Below are 23426 nucleotides of genomic sequence, written 5' to 3'. Positions count from 1 at the left end.
TATTTAGTTAGTTTTTATTTAGTGTTTAGGTTTATTTAGTTATATATGTCTATTTAGTGACATATAGTGACATGTATATGTCATAAATAGACATATATATCACTATATAGTGACATATATGCCACTAAATAGACTTCTCTGAATCCCAGTTTCCTCATTGGCAAAATGGAGATAAACCCAAGACCAACTACCTTCAAGGGTAATAGGAAGGAAAGAACGTGGTAAACCTCAGACATTTACCAAAATGTAAACTATTATTCTTACTCCTTTATTTAAGGGAAGGCTAGTGAGCATTCAGCAAAGGAAACTGTGGTCGTTTATAGGTCCAACAGGGCTTCATTCAGAATAAGTCATACCAAATTAATCTCATTTCCTTTTTTTTTTTTTACAAGGTTACTGGATCAGTGAACCAATGCAATGCATAGTTATCATAAATTCTTATTTAGAGAGCATCTTGCCATTCTTCTTTTTTAAACCCTTAGAGTAACAACTCTAAGACATAATGGCAAGGTCTAGGCAAACAGGATTAAGTGACTAGCCTAGGGTCACACAGCCAGGAAGTGACTGACGTCAAATTTGAATCCAGGTCCTTCTGACTCGGGATCTGGTGTTCTATCCACTGTGCCCTCTAGCTGCCTGTGTATCGTGCTGTTCTTGTGGCCAAGATGGAGGGATATGGGCTAGACAATAGAGAATAGGTGAATCTAGAACAGACTAAATGGCCAGGACCAAAGAATCACTGAAGCTCAGAGGTTCAGAGTGAGAAGAGTCCTCAGAAGCCATGTTGTTCAACCCATACCCCCAAAATAATCCCCTCTATCCTATACCTGCCAAGTTACCATCCCATCTCTGTTTGAAGACCTACTCCTTCTCCAAGTGGCCAAATCTATTTATGGGAATATCAAGCCTTAATTTTCACTACCTCGCCATTGATCCAGGTTTTGCCTTCCAAGACCAAACAGAACTAATGGAAATCTCTCTTCCCCCAACAACCCTTCAAATACTTGAAAACAGTTATCACGTCTCACCCTCAAGCTTCTCTTCCTCATGCTAAGCCTACCTGGTTTCTTCAAAACTTTTGCATAATATGGACTTGACTTCCTATGGATGTCCTACAACTCATCAATGTCCTTCTTAAAAGGAGACACCTAGAGCTGAATGCAACATTCCAAATAGGGTATGATTACTATTACTTCATTATCAAAAGCTTTTCATGCAATTCAAGATCCACAAGACTTTTTTTACTGCCCTATCACACTGCTGGGTTCTGAATCTACTGTAGTCCACAAAAACCCCAGAATTTTTTTTCAGACAACCTATTTATCATGGGTCCCCCATTTTTTTAAAATTTTAAATCCTTAACTTCTGTGTATTGACTTATAGGTGGAAGAGTGGTAAGGATGGGCAATGGGGGTCAAGTGACTTGCCCAGGGTCACACAGCTGGGAAGTGTGTCTGAGGCTGGATTTGAACCAGGTCTCTAGACCTGGCTCTCAATCCACTGAGCTACCCAGCTGCCCAGGGTCCCCCATTTTTAACTTAGTTTTCCCCCCATGTTTAATGTAGGAAGCTGATTTTTGAAGAGTAAGGGTTTTTTTGGGGGGTATATATTTTTGTTGATACCTCTTTTTTCACATCTTCAGAATTTTTCCTAGCATCCTTTCCCCTCCCCCTGCCCAGAGAGCCATCCCACATAATAAATTATATTTTTCAAAGAAGGGGAAAAAAGAGAAAAAAAGAAGAGATTCACAAATCAGCAGTATTTATCAATACATTGAAAAAGTCTGAAAATATAATGAAATAGAATGAGGTAGTGGCATCTTCTCATATCTTGAGAATTGGTCACTAAAAGCCAGAGAAGGATGGCTCTAATGGAATGTCTCAGGTTTTTACCCTGTGTTTTCAACTTTTTGGTTGCTCTGTGTGTGTGTGTGTGTGTGTGTGTGTGTGTGTGTGTGTATGTAATTTGGATGAAAGTATAGATCTGTATTTATCAATTTTTTTTTGTTGTTCTAACAACAAAAAAGTGTCTAACTCTTTGTGGCTCCATTAGGGATTTCTAGGCAAAGATACTGGAGTGATTTGCCATTTCCTTCTCCAGCTCATTTTACGCATGGAAAAAACTATGGCAAACAGGGCTAGGTTAAGTGACTTGCCCCGGGTCACATATCTAATATATATCTGAGGCCAAATTTGAACTTATGAAAATGAGTCTTCCTGACTCCAGGTCTGACACTATCTACTTTGCCACCTGACTTCCCTTGTAAATTTATCAAATTTACAGATATACAACACTTGGAGGAATAGTCAACACCCTGGATGAAAGAGTTAGGATAAAAAAAATCTCAATAAACTTGAATGTTGAGCTAAATCTAATAAGATGACACTTTTAGGAATGAGTGGAAGGTTCTACTCTTGGTTTAAAAAAATAGACTCCACTTGTGCAAAACTGAGAAACTATCTCTGAATAACATTTCCATTGAAAAAAGATCTGGGAGTCTCAGTGGACTTCAAACTTAATATGAGTTACGCAGTATGGTATGGCATTAAAAAAACATATAATCCTTGGCTACATTAAAAGAAACATAATTTCCAGGTTGAGGCAGGTTTGAAAGTTTTGTTGTACTCTGGCATGACCAGAGTATTATATTCAATTATGGATGCTACATTTAGGGAGAATCTTGGGAAGCTGGAGAAGATCTTGAGAAGGGTGACCAGGATGGTGAAAATATTTTGGATCATGCCTATGAAGATCAATTAAAGAGATTAGGATATTTATCCTGGGCAAACTACAGCCCTCTGGCCAGATGAGGCCCCCTGAAATGTTCTATCCAGCTGCACGATATTATTCCTAATCTGGCAAATACAATGAGTAGGATACAATACAATGAAACTTCGAAAGAGTTGCCTTAGAAACAGACTGACAAATGGGCATTTCCTATCCTTTGGCCCCCTTTTTAATAAGTTTGCCCACCACTGGACTAGGGAGTGGAGTGGGATGTGATCATTGTCTTCAAGGATTTGAATGGCTGGCACAGGGAAGAAGAGTTGGATTTGTTCTACTTGGCCCCAGAGAGCAGAACTAGCAGTAATGGTTAGAAAGAAGAAAACAGGAACTTTTTAAGCGCTTACTATATACCAGGCACTGTGCTAAGCACTTTACAAATATTGTCTTATTTTATCCTCCCAACAACCCTAGAAGGAAAGTGTTATTCATTTTCTTTTCTGCTTATTTGTTTAACATTAAAATTCTCCTCATTTTGGAATTGAGGAAACTGAGGCAAATGGGTTAAGTGACTTGCTCAGGGTCACACAGCTAGTAAGGAGCTGAGGCTGGATTTGAACCTGAGTCTTCCTGATTCTAGACCAAGGGCTTTATCCACGACATAGTGCATATCCCCTATTTCCTCCCCCCACCCCCATCCATTGCATATCTCTATCAGCTGCCTTAGAAGGGAAATCAGAGAATGATATTTTTAAACTCTATGTTGGGATGGGGTGGCTGGGTGGTTTAAGGAATAGAGAGCCAGGACTGGAAGACAGGAGGTCCTGGGTTCAAATCAGACTTCAAACACTTCCAAACTATATGACTGGACAAGCCACTTAACCCCAGTTGCCTAGCCCTTATTACTCTTCTGCCTTGGAACCAATTCTTGGTATTGATTCTAAGACAGAAGGGAAGGGTTTAAAAAAATAAATAAAATAAACTCAATTTAAGGGAAACATTATTCAGTCAGTGGATTTTCATAGTAGGATGGATTGGGCTGCTGTTGTGGTACTGAGTACAGACACCTTCACTAAGGTCTTCCCTTGAAAGCTGAGTTGAAGGATGTTCAGAGCTGATATGGAGCTGAATTCTGATTTGGGTTTCATTCCATCTCCAAGATCCTGTAAGAAGATAATGGATAAACCTCTTTAAAAAAATTCTTACCTTCTGTATGTTTTGGTTGTAAGGCAGAAGAGAGTGGTAAAGGGAAATGGGGGTTAAGTGACTTCCCCAGGGTCACACAGCTAAGAAATGTCTAAGGCCAAATTCGAACCCAGAACCTCCTGTCTCTAGATCTGGCTCTCCATCCACTAAGCCACCCAGCTATCCCCACCTAAACTCCTTTCTAGCTTTGTGACTTTGGGCAAGTCATGTTGCTCATTTCATTATCTGTTTGTTGAGGATGGTAACAGCAACAACAATAAGGAGACATAGTGAAGTGGTTAATAGAGCTGGCTTTATAATTAGAAAGACCCGAGTTCAAATTTAACCTCTGTTACATCCAGCTATGGGACCCCAGTCAACCATTTAGCCTCTCAAAGTCCCATTTGGGAAATTGCCCAAGATTAAAAATTGTTGAACATTTGCTGGTTTGTATTGATTGGTAAAGAGAGCTTGCTTGCTTATTAGCTCCTTATATTGATTAATTCACAGATTTAAAAAAAATTAGCTATCATCTGAAATTCATGTCCAAAATGGATCTTATTATCTTTCCCTTCAAGCAGTCAACAAGCATTTATTCAATCAATCCTAACCCACCCTCTTCCAAAACTCTCCATTTTTGTTGAAGGAACCATCCCAATCAATCCCAATCAGACAGATTCAATCCCTTCCCAGTTCAATCAATTACCAACCAGACTGAAGCAACAAGCATGAATCTAAGGTTGGGAACCTGAAAGACGGAGATTGAAAGATTGGTTCTCAACCCTGGATCATTCTTGCCGTTTCCTACTCCCTCACTCCTCTTTTTTGTTCACTTGCCAAGTCCTATTGATTCTACTTCAGCAACATCCCTCCCTTCCGTCCTCTTCTCTCCACTCCACCTCTACCTCGGTTTGGCCCTGAACACCTGTCCCCAGGACTATGACAATGGTCTTCTAACGGGCTTCCTGCATCCCAGCTTTTTCTGCACAGTTGGCACAGTAAATATGTTCTAAAGCTCACATCTGGCCATGTTACTCTTCTACTCAAAAATTTTCAGTGACTCCCTATTGCCTCTAGGATAAAAAAAGGCAAATTCCTCCACCTCACATTTCTAGAAGTCTTCCACAATCTGGCTTCCATCTACTTTCCCACACATTTCACAGTGGCCTCCCCATTCCAGCCATGCCTTTTACACACTCTCTCAACAGAGTGCTGGACCTAGATTCAGGAAGACCCGAGTTTAAATCCAGCCTCATACATTTATTAGCTATATGACCCTAGACAAGTCATTTAACCTTTGCCTCAGTTTCCTTGTCTGTAAAAATAAAGATATTAATACCACCTACATCTCAGGACTGTTGTAAGGGTCAAATAAGACAACATGTAAGTGTTCCGCAAATCTTAATGTGCTATATAACTATTATTAAACTTACTGTTTCCTAAACACCTGCCATCAAGAACTTTCTATAGCTGTGCAATCATCACTTCCTAGAATAGTGTCTCTCTTTTTCTCTCTCATCTCTCTCTCTCTCCATCTAGCTATCTCTGTCTATTTACCTCTCTATTTCTATATCTCCATCTATCTCTATCCATTCATCCATCCATTTACCTTTCCATCCATCCTCCCATCCCTCCATCTATCTAATCTATCTCTCTCCCTCCTTATCTCTCTTCTCTCTGTCAGAAAAGTATATCTGTCTTTCTATTTATCTCTATCTCTCCATCTGTCTCTCCATCCATCCATCCATCTCTCCATATCTATCTATCTATCTATCTATCTATCTATCTATCTATCTATCTATCTATCTATCTTTCTCCCTACCTCTCCCCATCTTCTCTTTCCTTCCCATTCTCTTACCTTTTATCGTAGCATCCTTGACTTCTTTCAAAGTTCAGCTCAAGGGTTACTTCCTACTTGTGAAGTCCTTCTGAATCCTGCCCCCTAATTATTAGTATTTTTTTCATCCTTTTAAATTTCCTTATATTTCCTTGTGTGTGTGTAGGATGAAGAATGGAATGCAAGCTGCATGAAGGCAGGGAAATTTTGGTTTTTGTCTTCATATCCCTGGGTTCTAATACAGTGACCGTATCTTGTACATATACTTTAGAAATATTTACTGGATTGGATTCATATAGCTTTGAGGTTTACAAAATACTTCACATCCATGACCTCCTTCTAGCCTCACAATAACCCGGTCAGTTTAGAACTAGCAGGTATTAATCATTCTTCCCCTTCACACATGTGGAAAATGAAATTTAGGGAGGTTAAGGGAGTGCTAGCAAGTGTTGGAGTCAGAATTCAAAACCAGTTCTTTCTTGACTCTAAGCCCAGCATTTCCTCACTGCCCTAAGCTGCCTAGCCAATAGCTGCTTCCCCTGTGGGACTGTTGCAAGGAAAGTAGGCAGTAATTCTTAAAGTGTTATAGAATAGGAGATATTATTGGAATTACAGAGTAGAAGGAGGAAATTCAGGTTCTCTCTCCACCAATCAGAGTGGGTCTACCTCAGTTCAGCCAGCCGGGTAAAAGCCTTGGATTGGGGCTGGGTGTAGGAGAGACAGGAGGTTTAATTTAAATAAGTGGGGCAGGACTTTGTGGGAAAAGGAGGGGGTAGCTTGAGAGGGGATTTCAGAGAATGACCCTGCATGTCCCGGGGGAGGAAAGGCGGCTGTCCAGTCACCAATCACTAACCCTACTGGTAGGTTGTTGGGTAAATATCCCCTGGGAGTGGAGACTTGGTGTGGAAGGGACCTGTTCAGATCCTGCAGTTTTCTTACAATACACATCCTTTCTCTTGTCTGTCTTAGTTCCATCTCTAAAAAGAGGAGGTTGGACTTGGTCATTTCTGGGACTCCCTTCCAGTTCTGAGTCCAATGATCCAATCTGCCATTTTTATCTCCATCATATTTATTGCTGTTTTCCTCCACTCCTAGGAAGCCAAGATGGATTACAACACCTTCAGCGGGGCGCCCCGCTTCCTCACCCGGCCCAAGGCTTTCCTGGTGTCGGTGGGCAAAGATGCCACCCTGAGCTGCCAGATTGTGGGCAACCCAGTCCCGATGGTGAGCTGGGAGAAGGACCAGGTGCCTGTGGCCTCGGGCGGGCGCTTCCGTATGACTGAGGAGGGTGACCTGTACCGCCTGACCATCGTGGACCTCACCCTGGAGGACAGTGGCCAGTATATGTGCCGGGCCCGCAATTCCATCGGAGAGGCCTTTGCTGCGGTCAGCCTGCAGGTTGGCGAGGACACCATGAGAGCCGAGCTAGCTCCCTACTTCCTTCTGCGGCCGACATCTATCCGGGTGAGCGTGGGAGAGGATGCCACCTTCCGCTGCCGCGTGCAGGGCAGTCCTCCGATGTCAGTCAGCTGGACTAAAGATGGTCAGCGGCTGGGCGAGCCATCGTCTCCCGACTTCCACCGCGTGAAGGTTGAGGCTCGGGGTGAAGACAGCTCCCTGAGGATCCGGGGCGCCCGTCCCCGGGATGGCGGCACCTACACGGTCTTGGCGGAGAACCCGATTGGGTCTACCAGTGCGGCGGCCGCCCTCGTGGTAGATGAGAAGTCCCTCCTCGGTCCCAGGGCTGCCGATGCCGCCTCTGGGACCACGGCCCTGCTGTCCCACCTCCAGAGGCGGAGGGAGGAGATGCGATCCGAGGGCCCCGCTCTGAGCTCCGGCTCGGGGCGCTGGTCCAGCGGGGGCACACGCACATGCACGGTGACGGAGGGCAAGCATGCTCGCCTGAGCTGCTACGTGACGGGGGAGCCCAAGCCTGAGACGATCTGGAAGAAAGATGGGGAGGTGGTGGTCGAGGGCCGGAGGCACATGGTTTATGAAGATGAGCAGGAGAACTTTGTCCTTAAGATCCTCTACTGCAAACAGGCGGACAACGGGCTCTACACGTGCACAGCCTCCAATCTGGTGGGGCAGACCTACAGCTCTGTGCTGGTGGTGGTGAGAGGTGAGTGAGCCGCCCTTCCGTGTTCCCTTGGAGGCAGCCTGGAGAGCGCCGGGAGCTGGGGGGCGCGCGTGAATCCTAGCTCCGACGCTCACTGCCCATCTCACCTCGAGTCTCCTCGTCCACCAGACTGGCTTCATAATACTGATAATAACAGGCGTGGTGGGAGGAAATGTTCTGGGAAAACCTTAAAGCCCCAGAAAAGTGGGAATGATGGCTGCCATTCTCATACCCTTGTCCCTCTTTCTTTGCCCTCGAGGTCTGCCCCCTACTCTGGTTCTTCTCATCCTCCTTGGCCTCCCTCCCCCATCTCTGTCCTTCTCCCTAGGGTGAGAGAAGAATTGATCCTTTAGTTCCTTCTCACTTTTAAGAATTTCGAAGTAGTGATCTTCATCTCTCTCCATCTTGGTCCCATTCAAGAAGCTCTCCTGATGGAGAAAGCTGCTGGTCTGGGAGCCAGGAGGACCAGGGCTCATCTCCTGGCTCCTCCATTGGCTAGCCATGGGACCCTGAGCCAATTAATTACTTTCCTTTAGATTCCTTTTCTGTGAAATGGGGAAGAGTGCAAATGACATTTACACTAAATACCTGACAGGCTCATTATGAGGAAAAAGAGGTTTTTAATCTCAAAGAAATGCAAGTTATCTTTTTTTTTTTTTTTTTTAGCCCTATGGGTCACATATCCTGCCTGACCAAATATGGGAGGCAATGTGGAGGTGAGAGTTTCCTCCACTTCAGATTGAAGAATCAGGCAGGCCTCCCCTCTGCAGATCACATTGTCTGGGGACTATGAGTCACCCTGGTGACAAGGGAATTATTATCATTCCTCAGGCTGGGATGGGTATCAGGAACGGAGAGGATGAGCTGTGGGTTATTATTAGGTAGGGAATAGATTCTCTCAGCCCCATGGAGAACATAGAATGTCAGAACTGAAGAAGGATCTCAGGTCATAGAATATCAGAGCTGGGAAGGACCTTAGGACAGAGAAGGGTCTCTTTAGAATAGAAAGAATCCAGAATGTCAGAGCTGGAAGGGTCCTGAGAAAATAGAAAGAAGGTCAGAGGTAGGGAGGGAATCTTAGAACACAGAACACAGAAAGCCAGAGATGGAAGGAAGTCTTAGAACATTGAAGGGAACACAGAGCCCAGAATTTCTGAGCCCTTGCTTTCTCCTGGTTCCTGTTGTCCTTTTACTGAATTCATCCTTCTTTGTTCCCTGTCTATAGCTCTTCTTTTTCCCATAAAAATCTTCCCATTCATCTAAATGTCTATATCATTTCTGGCCTCTTTCTCCTACTGTTTGTCTGCAAGAAAGACCAGCAGGGCATACAGAAAGAAGCCTATGGTGGTCAGAGCCCTAGTCTGGGAAGCAGAGGACCTGGGTTCTAATCCTCACTCTACCCTAGGCTCTTTACTAAGAAGGGCACTCTCCATCTTGCCAAGTGTAGAATATTCTTTTTGAATTTGTCCACCTCTCAGGAGTTCAGTGAAGAGCATGGCAGAAAAAGGACTTTGGAAAGAATGAAGTGGGGAGTGTGCATTAAGAAGAGAAAGAAATTGGAACAGCTAAGTAGCTCAGTGGATTGAGAGGCAAGCCTATAGACAGAAGGTCCTGGGTTCAAATCTGGCCTCAGACACTTCCCAGCTGTGTGATGCTGGTCAAGTCACTTAACCCCCATTGCCTGGCCCTTACTACTCTTCTTCCTTAGAACCAATACACTATATTGATTCCAAGATGGAAGGTAAAGGTTATTTTAAAAAAGAGAGAGGAAAAAATGGGAATAACAAGGTGGATTGAGAGCCATGCCTAGAGAGAGGAAGTTCTGGGTTCAAGTATGACCTCAGATGCTTCCTAGCTATGTGACCCTGGGCAGGTCACTTAACCCATATTGTTTAGCCCTTACTGCTCTTCTGCCTTGAAAAAAATCAATACACAATATTGATTCTAAGATGGAAGGTAAGGGTTTTAAACAAAAAAGAAGAGAAAGAAATGTTCTTTCTAGGCAGGGATGGTATCTGAGAGCAGCATCTTTGAGTAGAATGATCCTAGTTCCCTTTAACCAGTTCTTCACCAAACCTTGACCACAAGGAGCCTTCATGGTCCCCGATCTTGCCTCCCATCTCCATCATTCCCTATACTCTCCTGATGCTGATCCTTCAGCATCTCACTTGATTAGAGGGGTGCAGGTAAGGGTAAGGACAAATAATCCACCCTGGAAAGCCAAGGAACTCTTGTACACCCTATGGAGAGGAGATCCAGAGAATAACAATAATAATAACACATTCATGTAATCCTTCCCCCCACACGCACACATTTCCCGGTGAAGTTGTTTTTATAAGTTTACACATCAAGTTAAGTAGGAGAGCTGGGATTAGGGCTCTCAGATCTCCTGATGTCCAGACCCCCTCCTGTTCTCACTGCAACCTTTTTCTCTGTCCTTCTGTGAATCTCTCTGTCTCTCTCACGCCCTCTCTGTCCCTTTCTCCTCCTCCCTTAGCCTATAGAGTGTCCTTCAGACATAGAAAATTGGAACTGAGAAGAACCTGAGAACCTAGAATGTCAGGGCTGGTAGGAGACCATCCATTACAACCCCTTTATTTTCTGAGGGTGGGGAACGTTTCCTGGAGAAAGGGGGACTTGAACTGGGTCTTAAAGGATGAATAGGACTTGGAGAAGGACAGGAAGGGTGAGAGGAGGCCATTCAGGAGAAGTAGGAGATGCAGCTGGTGTATGTGGAATGGCTCAGAAGGACCTGGATCTCGCTTGAGTAAAGGCTTCTGGGAAATAAGAAGGTCGAGCCAGATTTTAGGGGGTTTAGAACCCTGGGCTAAGGGCTTTGCTTGTAACTGGCTTTTAAAGGATCAGCCTGTCCCAGGCTCTAGCAGGACAGTATGAGAAGAGGTTGGGCCCCAGCTGCACAGGGAGGGATTTAGGCGACAAGCCTCAGCCTAGTCTGAAATGATGGGATGGGCCATTGGGAGAGGTGGTGAAACTTTCCTTTCCTGGATGCCTTTCTGACAAAGGGCTTTGGGCATCCAGTGTCCTGGGCGGCAGTGGGCAAAATGACAGGGGGTGGGGGAGACGGTTTGGGGAGGTATCCTAGAACTGCACCTGCTCCAGGGATATCTGAGCTCACATGTCAGGGGAGGATTTGTGTCTGAATGAAGGAAAGAGGGACGGGGAGCAGGAATTGGGTAGGGCAAGGCCATCTTTTAAGCTAGCAGGGCCAAATGTTTAGAGGCTCAGACCACAAGGCAGGATATTTCCTAATCCCATCCCCACTCAGACTGTCCCCAAAGATGTGGCTTATGATCCTTGTCACTTGGGACATGAGAAAAATGCATTTAGCTACTGCCAAACTATTCGAACATACACGAAGTAGTGGAGAGAGCCCTAGTCTGGGGGCCAGAAGACTTGGGGTCTTTTAGTCCTGGTTTTGCCATGTGATCTTCTTGGGGAAATCACTACAACTTTCTGGGCCTAACATGTAAAATTATCATGTTAGACCAGATCAAGGTTTCTTGACCCTTTCTGTGTCCTGGACTCCTTTGACTGTCAGACAAGTATGGGCCCTTTCTTAGAATTATATTTGATAATCATTGAATGAAATGCTAAATATTAGTGAGAGGCTTTGTGAAAATAAAAATGCAATTATTTTCCCCATCCAAGTTCACAGACCTCTTGAAATCTATCCATGGACTCAGAGGTGGGAGGGAAGTGGTCTATGGATCACAGATGACTGTGCTCCCCTCTCACTTCAGTGCTCCGGATGTTCTCTGCCTACCTTTTGGGGTTTTCTTTCTTGAAACCTGTATTTGTTTTGTGATGTTATTTTAATATTGGTTGAAGAGGATTCTCATGGTAACCCTGAGCTTCTGCTTGACTCTGCCATCTTCTCCTTTAATCCTCTATATCACAGATGAGAAACTCCTGGTGTAGATCATCTCTAAGGACCCTTCTAGCTCCAACACCCTCTGTTCTAGGGTCTAATGTTCTACCTCAGATATGAAAGTCTGTGATCTAAAGCTCTAATTGTCTATTTTCTGTTCTAAAGTCCCTCTTGGGCTCTGGTGTCAAACTCACTCTTAGCTCTGAGAGTCTAGGTTCTAAGTTCCTATGAGGGCTGACATTCTCTAATTCTCTTATATAGTGCCTATAAGAATTATTATAGCTAAGTGAAGCTGGTAATGGTGATGGGTGAATTACTGTTTCAACAGACTCAACCACAGGGTTCTTAGTCTATATATTGTTAGTCTGAGAATCCTGCCATTTTGGGGAAGGGTCCTCTGCCTGGAAGGCAGCTCCCACTGGGGGCTGATTAGAAATCTGTAGTCACTTTTGTTATGACCAAATGCAATTCAAAGCAGTGTTGCATTCAAGCATCTTGCCTTGGATCTCAGGCTTTAATGACAAGTTTACTTCCTGGGGCACCAGTTTCTCTTCTTGGAATCAGTCCAGGGATCGGTCCTAGGCTTTTAGATCCAAGGCTCATTTCACTTCTTACTAAATAAACTGTACTTGATCTCTGAACCCTTTGAGAGTTCAACACTCCATATTTCCTAGACCTTTCTGGATCCCTGAATCTGTCTACCTGATTTTAGAGACCTCAAATCTTGTCCCAATTTTCAATTATTGGCCCTCCTTCCTCTGTCTACCATTGCTACTATCACCATCTTTGGGTAACGTGGTGGGGTCTCCACTTCCCACTTTTCATCCTTTCTGAGTCTGTACACTCCAGGGTGTGAGATGGTGTTTTCTAGGGCTTTATTGCTCAAGGGCTAGAATTAATACACAAAAGGGAAGGCCATTAGATATGCATGCATGAGAAGCCATCCAAATCATGGACAAAGACTTAACTTTGAAAATTATCCTAGAGGGAACATCATGTAGTGCCTAGACTGCTGGATTTGGAATCAGGAGGATCTGGGTTCAAATCCCTTCTTAGACACTTACTGGTCTTGGGCAAATCATTTAACCTTTATGAGATTTAGTTCTTATGTCCTCAAAATGAGGATAATGCTAGCACCCACCTCTCAGGGGTGTTGTGAGAAATCTATGTCAGGTGCTTTGCCAACCTTAAATCTTAAGTTAAAGGTCCAAGATTTGATTTCTCTTTCTCTTGGACTGGCAGCATCCTTATAGCACTGGATGAAAACCCTCTCTTCTCTTCAAAATACTCCCAAATTAAATCCCAGACTCATCCCACCCTCACCCTCACCTCTGAATTGAGCTCACTGATTCATTCTCCCAACCCCAGGTGCATTCTTAGCCAATCCAAAAGCCTTCTTCTGGCTGGTTGGCAGCCTTGTAGGGTTCCATTCATACCACTGCTGATCCCTGGGCAGCCTAGAAACAGATTTTAAGCTGGGAGGGACCTTAAAAGATCATCCAATCCCATTCCTTAATTTGCAGCTGACAGGAGATCTGATTTCATCTCTCCTTCCAACAAGAGATAAACAAGGAAATACAAACAAGTACATAGAACAGTTCAGGACACCTCGGAATCAATGATCTAAGCTGACACCCAGGCCAGTTACCCTCACCATCCTTCACTGTGATGATTACCCCATTCCTAATAGGTGGTAGAAGTCTCAACCATAAGGCTTTTGGGAAGTTAGTGTAAATGGCGTGATCGGTGCCCAGTGGGTGTAGTAGTCTGGGAAAGAGTCCTGGAGAAGTGGATCGATTATAGGCAGAATTCGTAAGGGAGGAGGAACAGAAACTGTAAGAGTAGTCTTAATTCCTTTTCTGCAAAAGTCCTTCAAATACTTCAATACAGTAATAATACCCTCTCCTTCTTGTCATCTTTTCTCCAGGCTAAATATTCAAGATTCTTTCAACCAGTACTCTCTTAGAATGGTACCAAATCCATCTCTGGCCATAGCTTGTTAGTGTTCCTGCGAAAATGTGGTGTTCCTAAATGGATATAGCCCTTTGGATACAGTCTAAGACCTAACCACAGGACTAGTATGAGCTCTTTTTGGCTGCCAAGTGGACTTATATTGAGCTTGAAGTCCACTTGAACCTTTAGATTTTTTTTTTTTCACTTAAGATGTTGTCTAGATAGGGCAACTAAATGGCTCAGTGAATTGAAAACCAGGTCTAGAGATAAGAGGTTCTGGGTTCAAACAGGATTTCAGATACCTCCTAGCTGTGTGACCCTAGGCAAGTCACTTAATCCCCATTGCCTAGCCCTTACCACTCTTCTGTCTTGGAACCAATACACAGTATTGATTCTAAGATGGAAGATAAGGGTTTTTTTTAAAAAAAGATTTTGTCTAGCTCTATCTCCTTTAGCTATTCCTTCTGCCATTGATTATTTGGATCTGAGTAAAGGACTTAACATTTATAATAAGAACTCCCATTTCTATAGCATGTAAAGGTTCATGAAAAGTTGTCCTCTTTATAATGTTGTGAGATAGGGAGGGTGAGTATTATCACTTCACAAATGAGGAAGTGACATCCTTAAGATAAGGGATTTGCTATGGTCACCCAACTGTTAAGTGTCAGAGGCAGAATTTGAATCCAGGTCTTTTCTTTTGACTCTAGGCTCAATATTCTTCCTACTGCATCTTATTCTTTGCTTTTTGCCATGCCCCCCTTTCCCCCAGCAAATCTGCACAACTCCAACTTGCCATTCCAGTCTGTTGAGATCTTTTTGGAGTGTGAGTCTCTCATCCAAGAATGACTAATCCCTCTTCTGACATTGTAGGTATGGTTAGGATGGTTCAGAAAGTCTCTCTAGCTAAAGTGTGGGTCTCTGTGCCAAAGGAGGTGATGGTTTGACTTATTATGAGGAGCTGAGCTCAACCAGCAACAACAGTCAATGCCTTTTGGCGGGGGGGGGGGGGGGGGAGGGGGGGAATTTCTTGGGAAGAGTTTCAGTGATGGAATCAGCTTTCTAGATACTTCTTACAGAGAGGCAGCTTCCCTCAATATATTTTTGGTTATCTAGAACTTAGTAGAAAAGAGAGCAGAGAAACTTAAAGATCCTGTATGGGGACAGCTGGGTGGCACAATGAATTTGGAGCCAGGCTTAGAGTTTCAAATCTGATACTTGCTAGGTGTGTGACCCTGGGCAAGTCATTTAGTCTCCATTGCCCTTCTGCCTTGGAACCCATACACAATATTGATTCTAAAGTGGAAGATAAGGATTTAAAAATTTTTTTAAATCCAGTATTTGAGGAAATCTCTACTCAGCAACTCCTCTGATGCCTCTCTGGGGTCTGAAGGTGAGCCTAGGCTCCAGAAGGACCTATTTACTGAGCACACACTCTGCCAGATCTGAGTAAACTTTGAGAACATGGGGATGGATTATGTGTGTGTGGTCTGAGGATCATATTAACTAATGCTTATCATATCAGGGCTGGCCACCAGGGGAGGGATTTCTTGTAAAGAGTCTCAGGGATGGAATACCTTCCAAGAAAAGGCCTGGATGTGAGAAAGGACAGAACAAAAATAAAGGATGGAAGACAGACCCAGAGTAGTTGAAAACAGATTCTTTAAAGGGAAGTGATATTAGAAAGGAAAGATGGTGCCAGATTGTGGAGGGCCTTGAGTGCCAGGATCAAGAATTATACTTGAATTAATGGGTCATAAAGGGTGAGAGGAAAAGGAATGAAGGTTTGAATGTATCAGTGCTGTAAGAAGATTACTCAGGCAGCACATGTAGGATGAACTGATGAGACCATTTAGGTTATTATGATATTTTGGGTAACCTGATGAAGTGATGGATTTGGGTGTTTGAAAGTCTCTCATGTGGAAGAAGGGTTAGACTTGTTCTTCTTGGCTCCAAAAGACAGAATTAAAAGCAAAGCTGAGCACTTGGGGGAGGCTATGGAAAGACAGATTTAGGCTTGAAGTAAAGAGAATTAAGAGTTGGCCCAAAGTGGAATGGGCTGCTTCAGGTGGTAATGAGTGAATTCCTCTCTCATGGAGATTTTCAGGCAAGGGCTGAATGACCAATTGGTAGGGATATTGCAGAATAGATTATTGTGCCATTAAGAGTTGGACTTGATGGCTTCTGAGGTTTCTACAAGCCCTGAGATTCCCCAAGAGTCTGAACCAGGGCAGCATTTGTTGTGCAAGGAATTGAGAGAGATCCTTGGAAGTAAGTTGGGAGGTAGCACCCTTTAGGGTTCAAAGGGTAAGGACTCAAAAGTTCTTTAAAATGAAGATGAAAGTAAATCCACTAATTAATCAACAAATCCTTTACTAAACTGGCCCTGATTGACTAAGGAGGGAAGAAAGAGGAGGATACATGATCCCTTCCTTGGAGGAGCTCCATAGAACTAGGGGAAAGGAGATTCCAACATGGATCATCCATGAGACCCCTGGGTGGGGCATGGATAGCAAGTCCTACAGGAGTTTAGAAGAGGGAGAAGTCTGTATAGGCTGAGATAGTCAGAGAAAGAAGGAAGTCCTAGGGGAGGCAGAGATAGGGGCTTTGACCAACAGTGGTGGTTCCAGTCCATCTGCTTTCTCATCCCCCTCTAGTCCAATACCTCCTGGGATGTCCTGTTAGATTTTCTCTTCTGTCTTTTCTGCTTCCTCAATTCCTCTGAGTCTCTGTGTCCTTTCTCTCTTGTTCAGGCATTGTCTTTCTCATTACTTATCTCTTTCCAATATCAATTACTGAGGCTCTATTTCACCATCCCCCTCTTCCTTAATGCTTTGTCTTTCCTCCTATTTCATCTGTCTTAAAAACAACAACAAAAAACCTCTTACCTTCTGTCTTAGAATGAATACCATGTATTGGTTCCAAGGCAGAAGAGCAGTAAAGACTAGCAATGGGGGTTAAGTGATTTGCCCAGGGTCACACAGCTAGGAAAGACCTGAGGTTAAATTCGAACCCAGGACCTCTTCTCTCTAGGCCTGGCTCTCAATCTACTGAGCCACCTAGCTGCTCCCTCATCAATCTTTTTGATTTCTGGGTATCTTCCCTCTTGTTGTCTCTTAGGACTAGACCAGTTCTCTCACCACATCTCTTCATTTTTCTTTGTTCTTCTCCCTACCTCCTCACCCTTTCATTCTCGGACATCTCTGCCCTCACATCTCTCTTTTCTTTCACTTTGTGGAGTTCTCCTTTTTTCTTCTCCCTTGTCTCTCAGGGTCTGGACATCTCTCTGTCCCTAGTTCTCCTCCTCCCCTTCAGTCTCTGGGCATCTCTCCCCCACCTATGATTTCATTCTGTGTAACTGTTTTCTCTTTATCTCTCCCTAGTTTCCTTGGCTCTAGGCCTCTCTCCACCTCTCTCTTTGCCCTATCTCCCAAACTGCCCATTTTCAGTTTATCTTTACTTTGTCCTTAACTATTTGGGTCTCTCCCTTATCTCTTTACTGTCTCTGGACATCTGTCTCATCACTAAGCTCCCTCCCTTCACGCCTCCCCTTTATCTCTCAGGTTCCGAGAACTTCTTTCACTGTCCACTTCTCCCTCTCTCTCTTCTCTGCTTCCCATTTATTCGTCTTTCCTTTCAATTTCTGAGTGTCTCCCTCACAACATATCTTTCCTACACTTTATCTGTGTGTGTATTTTTCCTGTATCTTCAATTCTGGGCATTTCTCTTCACTTCCCATCTTCCCCTTTTTCTCTGCCTCTCTTTCCCACTGCCTTCAGGCTCAGATTTCTCTCTTTCCCCCTTTATCTCTCCTGTCTCTAACTGTATGAGCCTCTCTCTTATCTTTCTTTTCTCAGGCTCAGGACATCTCTCACCACCCATCTTTACCTTCCATCACTGTTTGTCTTATTCTGGAGCCCCTTGGATTTGATGTCTCTTCTCTTCTCCTGTCCTCCACCCCTCACCAGATATCTCCCCCAATCTTCTCTGAGGTTCTAAGCATTTCTCTCACTGCCCATCCCCCAGGGCCTCCCCTCTCCCTTTCTAGGCACTTCTCCCCTCTTTTATGCTCTGTATGCATCAGATTCTCAGCACCATGGAAGAATCTGTTGGAACATAGTAACACCCCAAATACTACCACCAGCTGAGTTTAGCAATAATGATTCACAAAGCCATTAGCAAAACACACAAGCACACATGTGCACACATGTAGACCACTACAGCTGGAAGGACTCATAGAGGTCATTTAGTCCAACCTCCTTTATTTTACAGAATAATAACCTGAGACCTAGAGAGGGAAAGTTCACACACACACAGCATGTTTCTCATTTTTTTTTCTGTTTCGGCTGCAAAATGGGGATAATAAAAGCACAGCACACCCTTAATACATTCTTTCTTTCTTCCTTCCTTCCTCCTTCCTTCCCTCCCTTCCATCTCTTAGCTTCTGGGAATTTCTTTCAACCACCTGTCTTCTTTCCCTCAATTCTGACCTCATTGCCTCCCCCAGCATCTATTATATTCCTCCTGAGAATATTTCCCTCCTTCCTTCTCCATCATTCAGTTTCTCTCTCTCTCTCTCTCTCTCTCTCTCTCTCTCTCTCTCTCTCTCTNNTCTCTCTCTCTCTCTCTCTCTCTCTCTCTCTCTCTCTCTCTCTCTCTCTCTGTGTGTTTCACTCATTTCTCCCAGGTGTGTCAGTTTCCAGACATGTCTCTTGCCCTTGCTTCCCTCTGTATGTCTTAGTCTCTGGATCTGTCATAACTCATGTTCTTTCTTCTCTTTTATTCCTCCTCCCCTTATGCCCCGCTCTCCAGAGCCCACTGTACCCTTCAAGAAGAGACTGCATGACTTGGAGGTCCGGGAGAAGGAAGCTGCCACCTTCCAGTGTGAGGTGCCCCTTCCTGCCACAGAAGCTTCTTGGTATAAGGAAGAGACCAGACTGCGGCACAGCAACAAGTACAATATCGAGGAGGAAGGCACATGGCGCCGACTGACGGTGCAAAATGTCACCACAGATGACGATGCTGTCTATATCTGTGAGATGAAGGAGGGCAGCAGGACCATTGCTGAGCTTTCTGTCCAAGGCAGGTCTACACGGGCTGGGGCAGGGGTCTGGGCTGCATCAGGGGCTCCTAGCACCTATTTGGTGTTTGGGGTCTCTGAAAGGGTGGGCAGTGGGCTTCTCCCCTGATCCTTGTTCACTCCCTCCAGGTAACATCACCAAGAAGCTTCCAAGGAAGACCATGGTGCTAACTGGGGACACAGCCATCTTCTGTGTGGAATTGGCAGCCTCAGCTGATCCCATCCGATGGCTGAGGAACCAGGAGGAAGTCAAGGCTGGGGACCGCATAACAATCACTTCCACAGGCACCTGCCACACACTGACCATCAAACAGTGCTGCCAGGAGGATGCTGGGGAGGTAGCCTTTCTGGCTGGCGAATGCAGGACCTCCACCCAGTTTGTTGTATCTGGTGAGGCCAGGGGCTGGGGGCTAAGAGGGGTTGGGTGGGGGAAGAATGCCAGACATCCTGAGGCTTTACGTCACCCAAGAGACAACTCATTTCCCAGGTCACAGGATGGCTCCAGATACCAAAACAAACAAAAACCAAAAACTGAGCATTTAGGCTTTGTCCTTGGGGATCATCTGGAATTTATGATATCTTTGGACACTGATCCCAGAAGCCTAGTAAGATAGAAAGAGTTCTGGATTTGGAGAAGGAAAGGCTGGGTTGAAATAAAACCTCTTACTTGCTGGGAGACCTTGGGCAATTGACTCTCAAGCTTCAGTTTCCCCACCCGAAAAGTGGGGAGATTAGACTTGATGGATTCCAGAGTCCTCTCTAGCCCTTGATGGCTGAGTGACACAGTAGAAGAGTGTTGGCTTTGGAGTTGGGTTCAGAAACTTCCTTCTGCCACTTACTACTACAGTAGTAACCCTGAGCAAGTTGTTTGCCCTCCTTGAGCATCAGTTTCCTTATTTGTAAAATTAGAAGTTTGGGCTAGATGTCCCTTTTAGCTCTAAATCTATATTCTTTTTTACCAGATCCCAGATCTTACAGCTCCTACCACTTGTCTTCCCTTCTCTTTCCTGGGACAGACAAGATCAGTCCTATATACTGATGACCTGGCCTGGTCCCCTAATCATAACAACTGCTATTACAAAGGACAGCAGCCCTGTGAAGGAGACAAAATCCTAGGCTGTTTGCCTCATTTTACCAATACGGAAACAAGCTCAGAATACTAGGTGACTCACTCAGAGACACATAGTTAGGAAGTGTCAGATCTGGTATTCAAACCTAGTTTTCCTGATGACATCTCCTGATAGCTGGGTTATTCCTACTATACCATATTACCTCTCTAGATCTCAAATACTGGCTTCTCATGGTCTTTGATGCCACCATTCTGGCATTGTCCTCTCCACATTCCCTTTGTAAAGTGTAGATATCTTTGGGAAGGAGCACATATTAAACTCATTCACCCTAAAATGTTAGGGACTGCTCAGTAGGTCAGTATCAGAGTATGGGGGGGGGCATAGATCAGTTTGGTGGAAAAGGCACAAATGTGCTAGAAAGGAGACCAGGGTTCTAATTCAAGTTCTATCACTCTGATAACCTTGGGCTCTTCTTAATCTCTTTGTCTGTAAAATGAGGAAAGCTTGTCACATAGAAGGAAGGTCTGCTATATAGAAGAGGGAGCTTCATTCTGTGTGATCCCAGAGTGCAGAAATAGGACCAAAGAGTAGAAATTATGGAGAGAAAAATTTGGGGTTGATTGAAGAACTTTCTAATTGTGAGATCGGTCTAACAATGGAATGGGCTGTCATAGGAGGTAGGGAGCTCCTATGAAGATATTCAAGCACAGACTGGAAGCCCTTTGGGGAAGTTATAGAAAAGATTCTTGTTAAGGGGGGGGGGGGTTGGATTGAGTGATTCCTGAGGCTTCTTCTAACTCAGAGATTCTCCAATTTCCAACTTCTTTCCATTCCTTCACAGAAATATTGTGTGGGAATTCCCAAACTATAAGAATGGCCCTTTTGTCTTGGGTGGGAGGTGGTGGGCTGAGGGCTTCCCAGAAGGGATTGCCCTTTAAACACTCGCCTTTCTTCCCTATGCATTTGTGTGTGTTCACGTTCCTCCATCCAGCGCCCAGGAAGCCTCCTCCACAAGCCCCCTCCGAACCCGTGGTGAAGTCTAAAACAGACAGCTCTGTGACACTCGGATGGTCTCAACCACGGCTAGACCGGCCCATTGCCATCGACGGCTACCTAGTAGAAAGGAAGAAACTAGGCAGCCAGAGATGGACTCGGTGCCATGAGACAGAGAGAATCTCCACACTCGAGGTGACTGTGAGTGGTCTGATGGAGGCAGGAGATTACCAGTTCCGAGTGGCAGCCATCAACAGCTTTGGCCAGGGTCCCTACCTTGAATTTCCAGGGACCATCCACCTGGGTAAGGGAGTGTGGTGACCCATCATAAATGGGTGGCCCTGGTGGCCAGGGTTCTGGCAAAGATGGGGGGAGGATGGCAGCTGAGGGCAGAGCAGGGGTAGAAAGAGTACTGAACTTGCTGTTTAAAGATCTGGCCTAAAAATCTGGCTCTGCCATTAGACTAATCCCGTGACCCATGGCAAGTCACTTAACCTGTTTGCCTCAGTTTCCTTACCTGTAAAATGGGGATAATACTAGAACCTGTCTCCTGAGTTTGTTATAGGGATAAAATGAGGTAATATGTGTAAAGCACTTAGCACAGTAAAGACGGCTAAGTGGCAGAGTGGACAGAAAACCGGCCTTGGAGTCAGACTCATCTTAAATTCAAATCCAGTCTCAAATACTTACTAGCTATATGACCCTGGGCAAGTAACTTCACTCTGCCTCAGCTTACTCATCTGTAAAATGAGCCAGAGAAGGAAATGGCAAAACTACTCCAGAATCTTTGCCAAGAAAACTCCAAAATGGGATCACAAAGAGTCACTCAACTGAAATGACCAAATAACAACAAAAACTTAGCAGTGTCTAAGACATGGCAGTCATCATTTGTTAGCTATTATTACTTTGTACATAAGGAAAAAGTATTAACCATTAGAACTGTCTAAAAGTAGACAGCCTCCCCAGGAGGTAGTGAGTTCATTGTCATTGTATTTCTGAAAGCAAATGCCATAGGACCCCTTGTCTGGAATGCTATAGAAGGTATTCTGGCTCCTTTCTTCTCCACAGTTCCCAGAGCTGCGTAGGGCAACTCTGCTGTTCAGTGAGGAGAGCTCTGTTTGTAAGGGAGGAGGAAGGATCAGGCTCCTGGGAGACCACAAGGAGGGTGACTTTCGCCTTCTTGGCTCCATTACGGAGCTAACATATTTTGGATCAGAGGGTCTTAGCTTTTTGTGTGTGACACGGACCCCCCTGACAGTCTGCTGAACCCTGTGGACTCCTTGGAATTATGTTTTGTCACCTTTATTCATAATGGAGGAAAAGGCTAAATTTTTTAGTTAGTAAATAATAAGGATGTAATTTTTTTTTTTTGGCCATCTAAGTTCATGGATCCCCTGAAATCTATCCATGGACCTCTTCTAGGTCTATGGACTCCTGCTTAAGACCCCTTGTTCTAGACCTATGGCAGACATTCAATAAATAATTTATGTTGCCCTTCATAGATGGGGACAGCAGTGGCTTGGATCCAGGTTTTGAAGGTAGTAGGACAGAAATGATCTGAGATTGGATAGGGAAAGCAGGCAGGATGTGAGGGGAGTGTTACCCAGAGAACCGTTTGATCTCTACTTTATCATGTCACCCCTTCTTTGCCTATAGAACTCCACTTCTGGGCTTCTCTGACATATGGCCCCTCTCATTTCCCCTCAGAACCCCAACTGGCTGTGAAGACACCTTTGAAGGCTATAGAGGCTGTAGCTGGTGGTGAGGTGACTTTCACTGTGGACCTCACTGTGGCTTCCTTCGGCGAGTGGTTCTTGGATGGACGGGCCCTGCCAGTCAGTGACATATATGTGATTCGCTGCAAAGGCACCCAACATTCCTTGACCATCAGCCCAGTCCCCGCCAACCTGGATGGTGCCCAACTCAAATTTGTGGCCAATGGTATAGAAAGCAGTATCCGGATGGAGGTCAGAGGTAGGAGGGAAATCTGCTAACTAGGGGCTGTGGGTCCTTTTTCTTGAGCCTTTATGAGAACCATACTTTATCCATTCATTCAAAAATATTTAAGTGCCTGCTATATGCAGAAAACTGCCCTAGATGATGGAGGAGATACAAAGTGTTGTGCATTTGGAATTGGAGGACCTGGCTTTAATCCTCATTCTACTGATGTACTAGCTGTGTGAACTTGAGCAATTCACTCGGAGTTTCAGTTTATCAGTAAAGTGGGGGTTTTAAGTACTTTATCTACTCCATAGATCATTCTAAAGAAAATTAAAACACTATCTAAATGTGAGTTATCACTATATGTGTATGAGGATTACTGATACAAAGTCAATAATATTTAATAATATTTGATTTGAGATATGATGGAGAAGAAAGGGTAAAAGATACTTCATATGCCTAGATATAATATTTATCAAATGTGTGGATGACCAAAAACTAGCTTAGGGCCAAATATAATAGATTAAATATAATTAGTCTTACACTTTGACTCAAAAAATTTATTTCACAAGGACAAGAGCAGTTCATCTCAAATCCTCCCTCCCCCCTTCCTTTTCCCACCCTTTCTTCCTTCCTTC

The 23426-nt window shown here is 44.4% G+C and overlaps 1 protein-coding gene across 1 annotated transcript in view; it reads left to right on the top strand.

Moving 5' to 3' along the window:
* The window catches only part of OBSCN (obscurin, cytoskeletal calmodulin and titin-interacting RhoGEF), a 301647-nt gene that overhangs the window by 11809 nt on the left and 266412 nt on the right, over positions 1–23426 (top strand). Inside the window, exons 2-6 of the mRNA XM_044676976.1 lie at positions 6842–7868; positions 18517–18786; positions 18914–19174; positions 20846–21151; positions 22555–22821. Coding sequence (XP_044532911.1) covers positions 6851–7868; positions 18517–18786; positions 18914–19174; positions 20846–21151; positions 22555–22821 — 2122 coding nt within the window. The 5' untranslated portion in view covers positions 6842–6850. The remainder of the gene's footprint in view (positions 1–6841; positions 7869–18516; positions 18787–18913; positions 19175–20845; positions 21152–22554; positions 22822–23426) is intronic.

Source organism: Gracilinanus agilis, chromosome 1 (genome assembly GCF_016433145.1).
Source record: "Gracilinanus agilis isolate LMUSP501 chromosome 1, AgileGrace, whole genome shotgun sequence".
NCBI lineage: Eukaryota > Metazoa > Chordata > Mammalia > Didelphimorphia > Didelphidae > Gracilinanus > Gracilinanus agilis.
This window is presented reverse-complemented; position numbering and strand designations above follow the sequence as displayed.